Genomic DNA, 19,336 nt, shown 5'->3' with positions numbered 1-19,336 from the left:
TGAGGCAGCATCTCCTGTTTAAAACTCCCTTACCTTGCCATGAAACTGAGCCCCTGAAAGTTGCCATGTGCTGCTCTAATTCTGGACACTGACTGTATGACATTGTGATGCAACCTGGTTTTCTTGCTTCAGAGCTTCTTTTGGGTAAGCTTTATCTAATAGTAGCCTGCGCTGCCTTGAGCTATGTGGTTTGGATCAGAGAGAATGTCAACAAAGATTAAAACATGGAGAGAATGAACAACAAACCAAACTGGATTGCAGTAAAGAGGGCAGACTGCAGTCTGTTTCCTCTGACATGTATCTGATTTTTCTTAGGAAGGCACAGCAAGTTATTTTCCATTTGGAAATGTTAGTATGACCATTTGCTACTCTTTTTCCCTCCAGGAAACTGTTTATGACAAAGATCAAGCATGCGTGCATACCATCTCTGGCTCAAAGAATGAAATAAAAATCTTACCAGTCACCACCACAGTGTTGGAATTTGAATCCATGATATCTGTGCTCCAGAAGGTGGAATCTTCTTGTCTTTCAGTTCCAAGCAGTATCATAATTCAAGTATCTGTGGCAAACTTCATTTAGGGCACCTTTTTACTTCCAACTGTGATGAGTGTGGCTTCACATGACAGGGATGATTTGTGACTCATGTAACTTTTAAAGCAAAAATGATTACGTCTCTATTAAAGATAGAAGTCTGACTGACTGGAACTGCCCCAAACTCTTTCCTCTCCCAGGCATGGAGTATTTAGGAAGAAGAGGAAAAGCTTAAGAAATTTCCTGTAAAATATCCAGCAATATTTTTCATCACTTGTTTATGTGCAAGTAAACAGAAAATTAATTGAATCAGTTTGATTATATCTCTGTGGGTATTCTGTTTTTAGCAGTTGTGACTCACTTTAATGGTGAGGAATGACAACTACAAAAAATTATCTGTCCATTTCCACTGTTCTTGGACTTTTCCTTACTAATGTAAGCTCAGGGGTAACTTTACTGTTCCTCTTCACAGCACTTATCTGACTTACACTTTTCAAACCAAACACCAACAGGAAAATGTGTGTATTTCCTAACCCAAAACATTTACTCTGTAATACCCTTTAACAGGCAACATGTTAGAAAATCTCACTCCAACTTGCAAGGTCAGAAGAACTCTGGAAGCTGGGTTGTAGCTTGCTGAAACTGGTGAGTTTAATAGCTGGTCTGTCTTCATTAAAGTGGAGCCTGAGAGCCAATGGGGGGGGCCTGAAATCAAAACATATGCACATTGTCACTGCCCAAAACAAAAGCATATGCAAGTTCTCTTGGGAATTATAACTATGTGGGCAGAGGGTTTCACTGGGTCTTGTTTTGAGTAGGAAGTGTGTGTGTGTGTGTATGTGTGTGTGTGTGTGTGTGAGAGAGAGAGAGAGAGAGAGGGAGGGGAGAAATAAGCTAAGAATAGAAAGCCACTATATTATCTCAAGAGAGCTGGTAATTGTGAGACCTTAGGGAAAAAAAGAAAAATCCCTGAAGAAATCCCTTGGGTTGGGTGGTGGCTGAATGAGGTTTGGAGCCATGACCTGTGTCTGTCATTTAAATCATCCTGTGCTGAGACACAAAAAGATGTGTGGATTCTCTTTATTTAAAAGACTCTGAGTCCACCGTCCATTTCTTCCCCTAACACAACTTGCAGAATTAACTTTTGCTGGCTGCTGGGGCTGAAGTAGCTTCTACTGGGGAAACAGAACAGCTTTAAATAAGGCAGAATCTGCCACTGGCAGCACTGAATTACTTTTAAAATCCTACAGTCCTTCATGCTCCTATGTCAAAGACTCTTATCCATTATTTTTTATGCTTGACCAGTCATTAAAACACTTCTTATTATTCTGAACAGGGCAATCATATACCAGTCTTCTCATAGTTATTTTTGATTTGTGCTGGTTTTTTTTAAGAAAAAAAATCCAAATACAGGATGGTCTAATGAACAAAGAATTTGTAAGGAATAAGGCAAGATTTAAAGTCTTAATTAATTTCCAGAGTGAGAATTTCTATTTTCTTTGGGACATGAGAGCTGCTTTATACATATATATATATATGAAGGGTATTGCTTGAATGCTGTAAAATATTAGGTATTTCATGAGATATTCTTCCAGAGGGGAGATGTAAGTCTATTAGTTCCATGCACTCTGTAACAACTGATATGATCTTTTTGGAATGTAGTACTAGTTTTTAAAGTTTTTACAGCTGGCAAAAGGGAGTAGAAAAGAAATACAGAGTAGCAAAGATTGATTCACTAAGCCTTTATGAAGAAGCTGATAGAAATTTGTACGGGGGGAGAAGTATTGTCTTGAATAGTTAAGTTAGTCCCTTTTCTTAAGCTGATGTTTGCTGAATTGGAAGTAAAGGTTCTGAGACCTGATTCTGATTCAGTGTTGGTGAATGCTTGTGCAAGTGTGGGAGGAATGCCAGTGGTTTAAGTAAACCGGAATTTGACAGAGACCACCGAAATTAAATTTTGCACTGATTTAATTGGTTGCTCATATTCCCAAGCTTTGTGTGCATGGTAGTATACTTGGAGGAATAATGCATTTATTGCAGCTGTGCCACACAGTTAAAAAAGAATTGAGAGATTTGAATTAGGCCTTACTCAGAAATTATTCAGAGATGAAATGAAACCTTTTCTTTCCCCTAACATTTCTTCAGTTGAAGTTGAAGCCACTCTTGAAGTTTTTGTTAAAGTATGATTGGAACTTTAATATTAGCACTCCCATGGGTATCTGTGCCCAAAACAATGGATTTGAGGGTCACTGGATATTTGAGGTCAGTGCAAATTAATCTCCCCATCCATAATTAAGAACCCAAGCCCTTGCTATTTGAAGGCAAGTCACAGACACAGCTGACTCAGCTAAACACTGGTTGTTTTTCTTCTTGCTACACCCGGATGTGATTGGCACAGCACTCATCTTGAGGTAGAGAAGAAATGGAAGCAACTCAACTATGAAAATCCTGGTTATCACCTTGAATATTTTTCTGCACATTTGTCTGATACATTCAAAAATTGTTTGAACTGCTGCTGAGTAAGAGAAAAATATATTTTCTGCAAATGTATTCTGACCACACTGCAGAGCTGGCAGCACACTGCTTAAGTAGCTTTTTAGTAGATGGCAAGAAGAACAGAATATGGCCCTTCATTTAGAAACAGCTCTTTAATTTTTATCTCTTTTATTATTACTTATATATATTTCTTTTATTTCTTGTTATTGGGCAGGCACTGACCAGTGTTTTAAACTTTGAAGTGGAAGTGTTTAATATATTTCAATTTTTATCTCAGCTATTCAACACTTAATGAGAGGAGGGAGAAATCAAGCTGTTATGCTATTTAACACTAAACTATAATGGGACTTTAAATAGAATTTTCAGGATCTAAAACTCCATATTTCTTTTCCATTCTAATAAAAATAAATGGTCCTCAGGAAAGACTGAGGCTGGTCTTTATGTAGATAGAAAGCAGTGTCACAGAAAGAGAGGACACAAACATTTCAGTGTAAAGCTCACTGTTCCTTGTGGAAAGAGGCCTCTTCTACAACAAAATCCATAGAAATGGTAAATTTAAAAATATATAATGGTAGTTTCACTCAGGGTTTTCTTGGCAGACACCTTCCACTATCCCAGGTGCTCCAAACCCCATCCAACCTGGCTTCCAAGGATGTGGCAGCCACTGATTCTCTGGGCAAGCTGTGCCAGGGTCTGGTTTTGGATAGAAATTGTCATGCATTTCATGTTGTTTGATTATTTATGTTAGTTCTTCAGCAATTGAATCCATTGGTATATACCTATTTTTATGGGGAAAATTGCAACTGAATATGAGTTGAATATAGCCAAGCTGCTGAGTGGCTGTTCTGGTCTTCTTGCAGTATTAGCAAAACTAATGGCTGTGTATGGACAGGTTTTTAAATTTAATTTTTTGTTTATAATAGGGAGAAAGGACTTAGCAGGGTACATGCAACCCAGTTATTTTCCCCTCATAAACCTTCTGCCTCATGCCACCCGCATTAACACAAAATGGCGCTAGGTTTATGGTTTGTTATTCCGTGCCTTTAAAAGAAACAATTTGAGATTTTTGTCGGAGTTTCTTGCGTTCAGATGCAGCGTGGGCCTGCCCTCTCCCAAGGCCGTGCCTTGATGGCGGGGGCTGAGGGCACTGCCCGAGCCTGAGGGCATTGCCCGAGCCTGAGGGCATTCCTGTGGGCATTGCCCGATCCCGTGGGCATTCCCTGAGCCTAAGGGCATTCCCTGTGCTTGTGGGCACTCTCTGAGCCTGTGGGCATTGCCCGAGCCCACAGCCGGCCTCTCCAGGCTCCCCTCGCCTCTCTGGCCACGGTCCCTGCTGCTCCCCGCCTTCCGGCCTCCTCTGTCCCCTCAGCCCCATCCCGGGCCCGGCCCGCCCCCAGGGCTGCCCGCGCCGCCCCGCAGGAAGTGATGGCGGCCGCGGCAGGAGGAAGAGCCGCCGCGGGTAAGAGGGAGGAGGCGGCTCGGGGAGGCCACGGGCGGCCGAGACGCCGCGAAACGCTTGGGGCTGGCCAGGGAAGCTCTGCCCGGTCGCCTGCGGCCGTGCCCCGGTGGGGCCGGGCCCCTCACGGCCGCGCTCCCGGCAGCGCCCGGGGGAGGCGGACAGCCCGAGCCCTGCGCGCAGGGTCACCCACAGCAGGTGGTGCAGGGTTTATTTTCCCATTTCCCAGCGTCCAGGTGACTTTTCCAGGTGTACGGCTGGTCCAAGCCTGCCCAGAGAGAGCCGGCCTGGTGGGTCCTGCCCGCTATGGCTCGGCAGGTGATGCTGGGGAGAGGATGATCCCCGAGCTCCTGTTTGCAGTGTGTTTTTGGGGTCTCAGCACAGGTGGATCAGATCCACCTGTAGATCAGTTGATCTCAAGTACTCAGCCATTAAGGAGCATTGGGAACACTGCATAAAAATACTCATTTTCAAAAGCACCATCGGCAGCTGTTTACCCAAACTGAGCAAAAACCAGGGTTTAACAAAAGCAGCAAGGTTTAACAGGGACAAAGGAGCAGTAAACACATTGGTTCTTGACTACACAAAAATAGTTGGACTGTTTTGGTGCTGAGATGAAAAAGGCTTTGTATACTGCAAAGTAGTGTACAAAGTCTAGTATACAAATATATTACTTTATACATATACTATATAGTACCCTTCCTTTTAAAAGTATTCATTTGCTATTGATGAGGTGACTAGAACAAGAAGCACATGGACATAGAGGATGAACTTCTTTGTGAAAAAGCCACTCTCCCCTCATCTCCTTTCAGCAGGAGTTGATTTGCTGGTATTTCTAGTGGATGAAGAGCTGCTCTGCCCAGCAGAACTCAGCCCTTCAGTACCTGGTGGATTTACAGTGCTTTGAAATGAGCAGACATCGTGTCAGTTCCCAAATGGCCAAGCTCCCAGTGCTTGGTAAGGAACGTGATTTTAGCATAGGTGGATCTTCTGTACACGTTCCACCATGGATTTCCAGAGGAGTCTGGCATGTGCAATGTTCTGGGTTTGTGTTTGGCTAGGAGGACTTCCAACAATCTCTGTTCATGCACTTGTTTGGATAAGGGCCCATTGCATCACCTCAGTTAGCTTTTGCACTGCTTTCCTTCCTGCTCTGTTTTTATACTCTTCTTTCTTAATTTGTCACGCTAGCAGGTAAATGGAGAGAAAGTGAATTTATCTTCTGAAACACATTTTAAGTTGCTGCCATTTATCTAAAGCACCTACTTCATCCCCTTCAGTAAAATAATGATGTTGTTCATTAGTTCCTCTAGCTTCTCATGGCTAAATGCACTGCAGTCAGATTGCTCTATTTTTCCCCTCCTATCAACCACTTATGGAAGTCAAACATTTGTAATAATGCTGTTTTTTTGGGGGAGTGAGGAAAGATTCTCAGTTCTACTAATTTTCTTAAATAAAATATCTCTAGATGAATAGAACTTGGGTTTTCATGTCCAAGGAAGCATTGTAGTGTTGGGCAATTTGATTAATGTCTACATTTTTCCCTTTTCCATCACCTTCAGATTGAATGTTTAGAATAGTTGTTCTTCCATCCCCTTCCTTTTTGGGACAGCTGATGTTGTTTTTAGGTGTTGTCTGAGTTTTGGTGTGGTTGTGTAATTGCATAGATTATCTTTAAAATAATTATGGAGCAGTTGTCAATAAGCAAGTTGAATATGCAGTACACTTTAAGAGCACATAGAGTCAGCCATTAGCTCTTGTGCAAATATTGCTTTTCAGTTCATGTTGTGCTGTTATTGAGATGCTACAACTCGGTCTTGATTGCTGTTTCTGTAACTGTTTTTCACAGGGAAAGAATGTTTACACTTCCAGGTTTCTAAGCCCCTTTACAGGTCCCAGGCAAACCTCGCTGTTGAGAAGCAGGCCAGCTGTTGACCTAGAACTTGAGGTACCTGTTTTAAATTCAGCCTTCTTGCAAATTCATTTTGATTACAGAACACCTTGAAAGGCAGATTTGTATGTGTTAACCACCTAACAGAAACAGTGAGCAACCACGTATATGCAGCTCTGGAGCCTGAGAAATAGTGGATGAGAAACCTGTATGTCTAGTTTGGCAATTGCATTAATGAAGCCTTAAATTTCCATCTGTCTCTCTAGGAAGATGGAAATCTCCCTGGCCTCCATGAAATCCATGTTAAGCAGTTTATAGGAAGGAGGTCAACAGCCTGGAAGGTGGAAACACAAAATTCAGGTAGTACATAGGCACTGTCAGGAATGTGGTCTCTGCAACTAAAAAAGCTTCTCAGAGCTCTAAGGTGAGACTGATTAACAGCCAGACTCCTACAGTGGAACTAAAATCTCATGTATGGAACAGGTAGAATTTTACTCAGACTGTGTGTACATAAGAGGTAAGGGCTGCCATAACATTGCCACAGCTAAGGCAAGTTGTTGAAACCTTGCTGTCTTTAACATAAATATGTAGCTACGGTCTAGAAAGAAAAGAAATCAGGGAACAAAATCCCAAATCCTTCCCTCAAAGGAAAATTACAGCCCAAACCCAGCAAACAAACCAGAGTCCCTTTCCATTGCAGCATTTCAGTGCACACACTCCTTCCCTTGAGGGAAAGTTTGGGAAAACAAACAGCACAGGAGAAAGTCTGGCCGGTTTCAATTTGCAAGTGGGAGGTGTGCAGGCATTATGGCTGCGGGTGCGTTATGGGAACCTACGTGATGAGGCTGGTATGTGTTTGCCACATTGTGTAAAGGTTGCATACTGAGAGACTTCCAAACGCCTCGCCTGGCAATTCCCAGCTCTGGCGTGTTGTCTTTGCAGAATGATTGGCAGACCCTCAGGTTGCACATATCTCTGAAGGAAACTGTGTCCTGCTCGGTTACCCAGAGGTCTGTGGATGCTTAAAAATGCTGTGTTTGTAACCTTTGAAACTGCTGTCTGGTGGCTGGGCTTTATAGTATTACTGACAACAGATGGCAAATGGCTCCGCTGATGTAATTCTTGCTGGTGTTTCATTCCTGTGAAGTTGCACAGTTTCAAAATCTCAGAAAGTGCCTCCATATTTTTCCTGCATAATGATTTCAAGCCAAACTAAATAAAAACATTTTCTATTATTCAGATTCCAGTGGTGTCATGTGACACTGTGGTAACGATTGCCTTGCAGCAGTTTCAGATAAATGCACGTTTGGTAGCAATTTTAAGGCCTGTGTCCTTTAAGTAATGCTTATTAGGATGTAACAGATGCCGTTTAGAAACATTATGCCTTTTAATAGGCTCTGCTTTTAGCCTACATGTTCCCATTCCAGGCAGACTGTGGATAAGGCAGGCTGGGAGGTATGCTGTCGTTTATGCAAAGCCTAAGTCAATTTTCTGCTCTGAAGTCGAGCCATGTGTTTTTCCTTGTTTCTTCCATTCTGGTCATAGCTGCCTTGCTGTGTTTTTCCCCCTAGTCATATCTTTGGCTGATTGTCAAGCAATTGCAATCAAAACCTTTTGCATTTTTAACCACCAGCAGTGGTTTCTTTTGTCCTTACAGAAGAGCCTGTGTAAACTGAATTTGAACACACTGAGCCTCACTATCAAGAGCACAGCAAGCACAGAGTTAGCCCTCTGTTGCCAGCCTATCTTTCCTTCTCTGCTTTTTCCTCCTCCCAAAAGGAGAAAAAGGGAAAAGCAGAGCCATGCTGATTTTGGAGCACCTTCAAAGACATGTAGAATAGCTGACACAATGGCACAGAGAAACAAGAGTGATGTTTACATATTTCCTCCGCTACTGGCAGCTGTTTATTAAAGCAGGTTCTGAGACAGCCTTGTGATTGCTGATGCAGGTGATGTATTAATTTGCAGCCACGTAATAAATTTAGCAAAGTCGAAATTAGTGGGGGAAGGGATTTTGGTTTTTGTTTCTTTCCTTCTCCCCCCCCCCCCCCCCCCGCCCCAATTAATTGTTTTATTTTGAAATTATTCTGGCTGTGCAAATTGGTCCTTGCAAGTAATTTGGAGAAAGGCTGCTAGGCATTCTTAGGCAGACTTATGCTCTCTGCTGGTGGGAGCAGTAGGCCTGTCAGATGTAAAGTATTTGCAGTCAAATTATGTGGCATTTGAAGCTGGTATCTCTGAAAATCCAGACAGTTGTCTCACATTTTATTGCTACATTTTTGCTTGGGGAATATTGTCCTTTCTGATTGCAAAGCAGGGCTTTCAGGTACTCCTGGTGTGCCACTTTCTGCTGTGGTTTGTATGAGGTGATGTTAAGGGCTGTGTGTGGCGTGGCTTTAGGTTTCTCACACTTCCTTTGGATGATGGTAGTAAAGGGGAAATGTATTTGATGTGGTACCTGAATCCTAGCCCTGGTGCCTGTGTGTGTTTCAGTAATAACTTTTAATTATTCAAACACAGCCATTTTCTGAAAGTGTCCTGTCAGTCTGCCTGACTTCTCCCTGTGGGATGAATTCATCTCCCTGCTAGACCATTTGTCGAATTTAGTTGTCATTTCCTGCCATTTCACCATTCTGTGTTCATCACAATGGGAGTCATTGTTTTCCTCTTTTTCCTCAAGTTACAGGAGGACTTTGGAGCAATGCATCCTCCTTTCTACCTTCCATCTTTGTAGAGGATCGAATCGCCACTGTCTGCATTTGCATTTGTGCTTCATAAAAGATCTGCTGTTCACAGAATCTTTCCTGCCATTTTCCTTCAAATCAGCCTCTTTCCAGTTGTTCTGGAGAGCTTGTGTATTTTATTTTGTTTAGGGGATAGGCAAATAATTAAGTTGACAAATTCTTGCCATTTGAGTATTTGCTTCCATATGCAAGAAAAGACAAGTTTGATGCCAGAGAAGCTTTGGCTGCCCCATCCCTGGAAAACTCCAAAGCCAATTTGGACCAGGCTTGGAGCAGCCTGGGATAGTGGAAAGTGTCCCTGCCCATGGCAGGGAATTGATGATCTTTAAGGTCCCTTCCCACCTGAATAATTTTATAATTCCAAAGTCCATACCTCTGCCTTCAGTAATCAAAGTTAGACTTTTCCAGGAACAGTTCTGCCCATTTCTTGATTGTATGAAAACCAGTATTTATTAAGAACTTGATGCTGATGTTCACAAATTCAGAGGTATTAGCAGCAGTCACCTTGAATCATTAGAATTTTCTTTGGAAAACCTGATGTGAACATGAACCTCAAAGCCTGAATTAATGGCAGTCCTGAATCTCCCTTTTCTCCAGCACTGCATTTTCCCCTGAATTATTCTGTAAGCTGCCTCTTTCTTTTTTACATCTAAGCTCTGTGAAAAACAAAGTTAAATGTGCAGAAGTATGAATTCTGATATGTCATAGCTATAGCTGGTAGCACTTCCATGGTTTAACAGTACGCTGCACTTTTTATTTGTGAAGTCTGTTTCTGGGCTGTAATACCTCAGCTTTTTTCAATTACATTGGGTTAAAACTTTGTGCTAAACGTGCCAGTCCAGATGTGCATTGTGTGTGTAATAGGACAGGGGTAGCCTGTTTACACAGATGTATTTTAGTTTATTTGTACTATGAGTTGGATGTGGATTTATATTTGTGAGTGTAACACTGCTAAAGAGCCATCTGAGAAGAAACAGATATAGTTGGAACCTATTTGCTGGAACTTTCATTATGGGACTTATGCAGGCTAGAGTGGAGGAAATACCCCTTCAGTATGCAGTCACCATTACATGATTCCCCTCAATATGCACTTGCTTTTCTAGCCTTCAAAACATTTTAATTAATGTGGTTTCAGCTAAGTATTTTTATTTAAAAAGCTAAATAATTAAATCAATTATTTAATTTCCTCGTCTATTTTTTTCCATTTCAAAAATTGTGGATTACCTTAAGTTTTGGGAAATGAAAAACACGTGTTTTATAGACCTGGTAATAGAAGGTTTGGAAGGCCTTCAGAGCTTATGGAAGAGTGTGAAAGTTGAAGGTGTTTTCCTTTTTCTCATCTATGTTCAGCTAAAAGTATGTATATACCTAAAGCTTTATTCTTCTCTTTTCTGAAATCAGTAGTAAAAATGTGTTTGTGGGAATGGCATGGCTAGTGGGATAGCAGCCTGTGTTTGCAGTGCCTGGGATTTGGTTTGCCCTCCATTTGAGTGACAAAATTTGTAGTAATGACACATATAACTAAACTCATCTATTTAATCAAACAGGTTTCTTGATTGAGAGTGGGATTGGGATTATTTTTTCCCCTCTGCCTTAAATTATTAATTCCACAGTTGAAGATTGTTTACAGACAGACTTTTATTTAGTTTTATCTCCTGAAGCCCTTCTGGCCGTTTGAGTTGTGATAGAATAGTAAGTGATACACGAATGGAAGTTTGGGATTGAAACGTACAACCCTGAAACCTACATGGTGAATATTTCAAGAGTTCTTGTTCTCTTGGAAATGGGGGAAAGCAGAGCAATGGGAAGGACACTGTTTTCATGGATGATGTGCAGCACGTGGTGCAGAGCTGCCTTGCTGTGCTGGACAGATACCACAGCACTGCTTTCACCCGCTGGCTCAGCTGCCACCACACGCTGTTATGATCCTGCAGTTTCACTTCCACCAGAATTTGGGTTTTTCGCATGTATTTGCTCAGTTAAATTCAGGATGTGGGAGTCAGGTTCTGCGTGTACTCCCGGGAGCGTGCCAGAGACCTCTTCCTTCCTTTGAAAGGTTAAACAAATATGGTTGTCTAACGATAACCACATGCCTGGAGCTGTTCAGGCTCGTGGGGAGGGAAGGAGAAGAGTTGATGTGAAGCCCCTGCTGCTCATCACAGAGCTCCTGCTCCTGTGAGAGGGTGAGAGACGGCACTTCAGTCACGTGTGTATGGTTCAGAAGGGCAAAAAAAAGTAGTTATTCAATCCTGGACACTGTCCTGGGTGTGCTTCTGTAGTGTGGCTGTGGCAGTCCATGGAGAACTGAGAACAATTTATGTTATGTGACTTCTTGGTATTTTACATAGTGGCTTCAGAGGCACTGATAAGGAAAACATCACACCCTTTGAAGTGGTAGATAAGAAACACTTAACTGATAAGGAACCAGTCTAAGATGCAGTGATTTGTTAGGGGCCACAAAAACACACCTGTGTTAAGAATAAATCTTAGGACTTCTGGTCTCAGTTGCATGGTTTAATTCCAACACTCCCTTCTAAATATTGACCTGATATACTGTCATTTTGTTTTGGTGCATGTGTGTCTCATATTGCAAAGTGGTTTTTGAAATAAAAATAAAAAACAGAAAAATACTTGGATAAAACCCCTCAGAACATCATCAGAAACACTTAAAACCTGCTGAAGTTGTTTTTTTGGTTTTCTCTTTCTTTTTTTCCCCCCTCTTTTGTTATTGTGAAATGTATTGGCATGAAAATAAAGCCAATAAACAAAGCCATTGCTGCTATTGCAAGCATAGAAATGGCAAAACTGAATTAAATAATAATGAAACTTGAAATTTAGAAATGTTAAGTTCTTTTTATGTCACTTGTTCCTACACCACTAGAAATCTGACTGAGGTATTTTTCATATTTTTACATGTAAAATTATTCACAAATTTGCCCAAATGTACAAAATCCAGATACAAGTCCTGTGGTGACTGATGGCTCTTCTGTAAACATACAGCTCTTAATGGATGCATGTAGTATCCTTCTCTGTGTTTGTAGAACATGAAAAAGTAGTTGTAGGATAAATGATTAATTCACTTCAGACATAACACTTTTCATGCTTCATCTACAGTGAGGTTGATGTATTTTGCTTTACAATCTGGCTGCATCCTAAATGCCCTTACTCTGAAATGGGCATTTCAACAAGTCTGACTTTCCTGGAAGGACCAGCAATACCTCAGTGCATCTTAATCAAGCCAGTGCTGTGTCTAGTCTGGAAAAAAACTGCATCACCAACTTTGGTGGCTTGAGGGAATAGTATTAATTACCTACAAGTGAATGCAGGAATAGAAGATTCTTAACAATTAAAGCAAATGCCCCCAATCCCTGGAAGTGTCCAAGGCCAGGTTGGACAGGGCTTAGTGGAAGGTGTCCCTGCCCATGGCAGGGGGCTGGAATGAGATGATCTTTGCAGTCACTTTCCACCCAAACCATTCTGTGGTTCTAGGAAATATCTCTTGTTTAGTAAATTGTGTATTGGCTTCATGGTCAAGAATAAAACCAGATACTTCAAAGTATGTGATTAGATGGAAGGATGTCCTTTACCTTTGGACATTACAACAGTCTGTAGTTTCACTTCTGGAATTTCACATACGACTGCATGCACCATGTGTTTTCTGTTGTGTTGAGAATAAATTCTTCTGCCCATGGAAAAATATTTCCTGCTAACTTTAACTGGTAGAATGAAATCTTCCTGAATCTGTAGTGATGGGGGTCTGTCTCTAATCCATAAAAATTAATTCTACATTAGGGTAGAATATTGTCTCCCATTTTGTGATTGCATTTATGTACCTGATGCAGAACATGTGTGTGCTGGTGAGATATATCTGGATTCCCACATATTGATCTTTTTGGGTCCTAAGCAAAGTAAAATTTGTCTGACTTTTACCTTTCAAGGAGGATATTTATCCACTTGATGAAACCCCCATGAAATTCAGTTCTCTCTTCTGGAGGAGACAAAGGGTAGAATAGCAGTGGGAGTAGAAAAAGCTGAATTTAGGGGTCTGGACTGAAGCAGGGGCCTTGGTTTATTCCTTTATGGCAGAGTTGTACGACATTTTAGGCTGAGGTTTTAGAGGGTAGAATCTCCTAAAGATGACTGAGTTGTATGGGCAGTGCCTGCTGATATTTATAGCTGGTTTTAGCTGAAGCTTTTCACTTCAAAAAATCAGATTCTTGTGCAAATTGATGACAGATCACCAGAGTGAGAGGAGATGTACTTGCACATCCTCGCTTGAGAATGTGGCCCAGACTGCTCCATGGAAACAAAAGAGAGAAGCAGATGCGCTGCTAGTTTTTGCTTTAAAATCTCTTCTGCACGCCTGAAATGGAAATGTGCTCGTTGGGTTTCTCATTTATTTGCCTCTAGATAATTTTTCCCTGTGGAATTGCAAAGCTTCCATGTCCTTTGCCCTGAAAGCAGGTGCCCTGCAGAAGACAAAGGCTGGTACCTGTCTGTCACCCCCTCCCTGTCATTGCTGCTGCACCATCCACCTCCAGGATGCCTTGACCTTGTTGAGCAGCTTTGGCTGTTTAAGATGTCAGTCCCAACGTCAGGAATCTTTCTGGTGCAGGAGGCCTCTCATTCTAAATTTACTCTCCTGCTTTATGGTCCCTCCTCCCCTTGGGTAACCCTTTGTGCACAGAGCCCCTCGCAGGAGCTGCTGGCAAGGCCCTGGCAGGCTGGCTGCCATGTGCTCTTTTGTTGCTGCTAGGTAAGATGAAATTCAAATAAAATCCTGAAGTTCCGAGTAGGTCAACAGGCTGTCCTTGGAACGTTGTAATTTTGGTATCCCAAGATGTTGATTGGGCCTCAGACTGAAGTACTCCTGAGAGAACAGCACTACTTTTATTCTAAAACAAAGTTATTTTGCATTTGTTTTAGCAACCTTTATAACACCCTGCTAGCCAGCAATAATTATGGCTTTAGTTGAATGCCTAGTAACAATAGTTATGGACAGACTTTGAGGGTTTTTTCTTGTGCCTCTATACAAAAGAAATGCAAAAGGGACATATACAGCAATGTAAATGTTATTTTGTCACTTTATACTGGGGAAAAAATGGGAAACACATTAGTTAACATAAAAAGAAATTCAGGTGACACTTCTGTTCCATATTGTTCCTAAAACAGCCTCAGTCTCTCTCTCCCACCTACAGTTTTCTTCTTCACAAGAAATTTTTTGGTTCCGTTTGGATAGGAACACGTGCTCCTAGCTCACTTGGGCCTTTCCAGTGTATTGCACAAGAAAGACAAGTTCACTGGAAATCTAAAAGCATTTTTTAAAGGAAGAGATTACTTCTGTGCAAAGCTGTATTGATGGAAAGTTGATCAGAAGTTTCTTCTAATGCTTCATTATTTAATCTGTGACCTTATTTTGTCCTTTGAGTGGTCCTTGTTACCTTAGAGTACAAGCACATTATGTAGCAGAAAGTCAATTGCTTTGGTCAGTGGGAGAGAACTCGGCTGTGCTGTTAGGTTGCATTGGCTGCACTGTGGCAGGAGGGAGCCTTGTAAGCAGCACCTCATGAACTGTATTTATTAGCACAGCAAATATTTTTCTTTGTGCTAAACTCAAGTCTTACATGCTGCTCTTTTGTAAAGGATTAATTTACTAGTAAATTTGCTTTTGTGAATTACCAAAGTTTTGAATAATAATCTTTAATTTCTCTCCTGACATAAGTTCTTTGCTCAATGGTGTTTAAGTTCTGCCTGGGATTTTATAATGTGACTTGACTTGCCGGTGCTGCAATGCTCTTTTCTCTCCCATTTTGTCACGTACAAACATGCTAGAAACCCATCTACAGAGCAGCTTCTCTTCAGCATTCTGAGAACACAGCTCTGCTGCCAAGCCTCAGGATGGAAGCTGGTTGCCTGCAAAGGGCAGGAAAATAGTGTTTAAAGCATTTTAAGCATTTAAAAATTCTTTTTCTTTTGCTGAGGAATCAGATACTGATCACTGCTGGAGGGAGAGTGGAGGAACCATGGGTGAATAGTCTGAGCTGGTACTACAAATCCCATGCTCCTGCTTTTATGTGGCAAGGTATCACTTTCAGTATGGTACCTATATGATTCTTAGTTTGTTAATCTTAGTATAGATGGGTCTTGCATTGGTCCTTTTAAGATTTCTTGTCTCAGCCATTTACTATCAGTGCAGTTATTTCACATTTAATTTACCGAGGGAGGTGCCATGTGAGACCAAACTATCATTAAAAAGGGATGGGATTCAGACCTAAGATACCAACAACAGCTCTGGGTAGAAGATTTGGTCCTCACGTGGGCTTACAAGAGTTGCAGGTGCAGATTGTTGATTGAAAGCCCCTTGAATTGAAGCTATTTTATTCCTGTGATAGAACAGTGGCTGGACACTATTTGGTTTACTAACACATCTCCTGTCATGTTCTTTTTCTTGAGCTGGTGATGAGCCACCAGAAAGTCTGGCTTGTTAGATCAGAAGGAGGTTATTGCTCCTTCAGGAACACCAAGTTGGACTTTGCATTTAGGTTACAGGCATCATATATATATAATTTTTGTTTGCATGCAATTAACAAATACCCTCCAGCATTGAGTCACATGGATTCAAAGTTATGTTGCATAAAAGATGATGTTACTATTTTGGAAAGACTTGTGTAGGTAAATTTTTTACATGATTTCATTGTTGTGAAAGTGCCCAACTGATGTTAGTCAAAGAGGAGGAGGAAAAAGTTAATGACAAAGAACAGATCTTAGACTGACCCAAAAAGGGGCAGTTTTCCAAGAAAGAATGGGAGCTTTGGAATTCTTTCCCTGTTATATTTTTGGACAGTGCTAAACTCAGGCTGTGTTTTGAAGAATTTATTTTTTTAAAGCTCTTCCAGCTTTAAAGCAATTTTCTTACACCTAGAGAAATTTGAGAGTGTGCTTGTTGAATTCAAAGGAGACAAATGTGAATTGATGCTGTCATGGTTCTGCTTTGTAAAGTTGCATGTCAAGAGGTAAATAACATACAGAAAATAACATACAGGCAGGTTTTTACCAGCCTTACTATTTTAGACTAGGCTTATACAAAAGGCCTTAATGAGATCATTAAGGGCCCAGCCACACCAAGCAGCTGCTGGGGAAAGGGAGGTTTTAAGACTTAAGTTTTCTATTTAATATAAAAAGTAAAAATATCTTGTGTTTTATTTTAATCCCAGGTCGACTTTACTTGGTTGATACAATAACAGGAGATCCAGAGGTTCTGCAAGCAGATGCTGAAACATACTATGAAAAACTCTTGAAGAAGTCACTGTCCACTCCTGATGTTATTTCCATCCCTGGAAGAGGAGAGGTAGTAGGCTGATGTTTCTCATGCTGCAAGTTAGATACTTGCAGATTAGTTTGTTGGTTGTGCTCATATATGCTAATAGGGGTAAACTGCTATGGCTGGATTGCAGAAAAATTCAGTAAATCCTGCATTATTTCAAATAATTTGCATGCTGTAAATAAGAGATAAGTTTAAACTCCAAGTCTGAGTGTTGAAGAGAGTTTGAAGTATTCTGGTGAACTTTGCATCTTGACCTGCCTCCTGACTGGACTGAATCAAAAGCGAATTTTATAGAGATTTATACCACAGTGCTGCTCTGTATTCTGCCTCTGCTGTGCAGTTTACACAGGCATTGTGATACAGTCTATCTTTTGTTTCCATTCTTTCCAGTACTTATATTGGTAATGTTGAGTGTGGATTTTCCCAAAGGAATTCTGTTCCTAAGACACCTGGGTAGAATAGAGATGACTGAACAGGCCTATTAAATATTTTTACTGCAGTCAACCTATGAAACCTTCAATTCTGGCATTTTGTAGATCATAAATGGTTTGCTGAGGTACCTGTTATTGTGCTATCAAAGCAGAAATTGGATTAGTTAAAATGAATGTTTGGAATACAGTAGCTTTTCTGCAATTTAGGCAAATAATATGCAGTAGTTTCCAGAAAAATGCTGTTCCAGGTGGGATCAGCTTCGGCTTTGAGCTGGGAATGTAACGGGGTTTAAATACTCTTTTAATGCCCTCTAGTGGAGCCTGTGGGCCCAAATACAGAGTGAACATGCAAAGATCCCCCAGTTCAGGGCTTCTGTGTCCTTACCTTCCATGCCTGCTTGTACTTTCAGAGGTTCATTTGCTGTTCCAGTAGGAGGAAGAAGAGGTTAAAATTCCAGGCAGTGCTCTGTGTATTTCTGCAGAAGCCACACACACTGAGATCAGTTAAAGGTGGACTTCTGGCTTTTGATTCACAACTGTCTCGATTTTGTGGCTTGTCACCAGCCCTTAAACATATCACATGACTGATTTGAGTCTCATAGCAACACATTTCTCTTTGCATTCATTTAATTCAGCTCTAATCTAATCTGCAGTCAGCCAGTCAAGGGCATAAGTAATGGTAGTGTTCTTGCTGTATTGTCTTTTTCCTTATAGTCTATAATAAATAGCTCAATGAATGTTGATGTTTTGTAATCTAAAATAATTCAAATGTAATAAGGCAAAACTCCCATTCCCAGTGAACATCCCAGCTAACAAACTCTATTATGGACCCAGAACCTGAGGGATGAGGGCTTTGGTGTTTGAATAATGGCTGCATTACCAAACATTTTTTTCCCTTCTGCATCTGAATTAAAGCAGGTTTGAAGTGGCAGGACTGGCAGCAGTGAATAATTATTTAGCAGGAGTTAAGTGGCTGTCAGCCCCTTTGCTGGGGTCACAGAACTTCTTTTTGGTATGGCTTGGTCAAGCATTCAGGACGCAAATAGCAAGGATTACTGCAGGTCAGGATGAGAGCCCCACAGCTTGGCAGCAGCCACACACAAAGCTGTGCTTGGCTCATGCTGCTCTTGTTAACACCTGTGAAAGTGCACATTACCTTATCAAACAAAATAACAATCATGGCAGTATTGGAAGTAGTCCTGGCCTCTTCATTATGGAAATGCTCCCAGGTGCTGTAATGACATTGATGCTGTTATGTTTGAAGCATGCAAAGAACAACTGAATCCCCAGATTTAGGCAAGCTCATGAATACAGATTTCAAGCAGTTTTCAAGTTGTTTTTTTTTTTTTTTCCTGGAGTCCAGTGTTTGCATAGATGCTTCCAGGATTCTGGCACTCATCAACTACTGAGCACTGGTTTCAGCTTAGAGTTGTTATCCAGAATAATCCATATTCATATTTCTTCCATGTACCAAGAAATATTAAATGTAACACGTGACTGATTTGAGTTTCATAGCAAACTGACAAATGGGTGCAATTAGAGAGAGAGGCACACCCACACATACACAATGGACCAGATTTTGGAAAGTACAGTACATACTGTGCTAAGTCATGCACGCTCTTTGCCTCTACCTAAACTTACATGACAGCATTTGCAATATTCATATGGAAATCGTCATTTCTATGCATATAGAGCTGTTTGAGCACAGTAATTTTGTGTTTGTGTCACATCATTTAAAAGTTTAGTCTAAGAGCAGAAGCTTGAGAGCTGCATTTTGATTTTAGCTTTGCTTTCAGCTTAACCACCTTGTGCCAATTATCTACCCTCACTGTGCCTGGAAGATAAACTGCCCAGGCACTGCCCTAATGCTTTGATACTCCCTGTACCCTGAGGCTTGATTCATTGTTTGCAAAACACCACAACTACTCAGCTGGAGGATGCTGTAAGAAGTGCAAGTTGTATTTGTTTTCATTTGATGTGTCTGGTCTTTCATAACACCATTTGTCTGCGTGTGACAGTGCTCAAAACCAGGTTGTGTACTAACCAGGGCAAGTCAGCATTAAGGTCTTCACTAACTTCAGTAGCTTGATTTCTTTTAAATTAACTTTCCTTATGGATGATATTAGAATATTATGTGTATTTCAGTGCCTTGAAGTTGAGGATTGAGAGGGTGTTGTGCTAAGCTTGTACCATGCATGTCAACAAAACATGTCAATAAAACATGTCATAAGTGCATCTGATATGTGAAGTACTTGTGAGCTTTGCAGTACAAAGAGCTACAGGGCTTGTTTGTTTTCCAGGTTAAACTTGAAGATTCCTGTGTGTGTTTTGTCCCTCTCTACCGAAATACACCTACTTGCAAACTGTTGCTGTTAACTGATCCAAAGGATAAAGAGACAGGTTAGAATTGGTCAAAATATTTCAAAATTTGAGTAGTTGTAATTTCTTTACCTTTAAGATGGT

General features: G+C 41.0%; 1 protein-coding gene across 2 annotated transcripts in view; it reads left to right on the top strand.

Annotated features, from left to right (window-relative positions):
• Positions 1-4,447: 4,447 nt before the first annotated feature.
• LOC136562105 (protein FAM169B-like) overlaps positions 4,448-19,336 on the top strand; it is a 38,795-nt gene continuing 23,906 nt past the window's right edge. For both annotated transcript variants that reach the window (XM_066558742.1, XM_066558741.1), the window contains exons 1-3: positions 4,448-4,486; positions 16,333-16,466; positions 19,174-19,273. In XM_066558742.1, coding sequence (XP_066414839.1) covers positions 4,453-4,486; positions 16,333-16,466; positions 19,174-19,273 — 268 coding nt within the window. In that variant the 5' untranslated portion in view covers positions 4,448-4,452. The remainder of the gene's footprint in view (positions 4,487-16,332; positions 16,467-19,173; positions 19,274-19,336) is intronic.

This window comes from Molothrus aeneus, chromosome 13 (assembly GCF_037042795.1).
Source record: "Molothrus aeneus isolate 106 chromosome 13, BPBGC_Maene_1.0, whole genome shotgun sequence".
Taxonomy (NCBI): domain Eukaryota; kingdom Metazoa; phylum Chordata; class Aves; order Passeriformes; family Icteridae; genus Molothrus; species Molothrus aeneus.
Note: the sequence above shows the minus strand (reverse complement) of the source record. Positions and strands in the feature narration are given on the sequence as shown.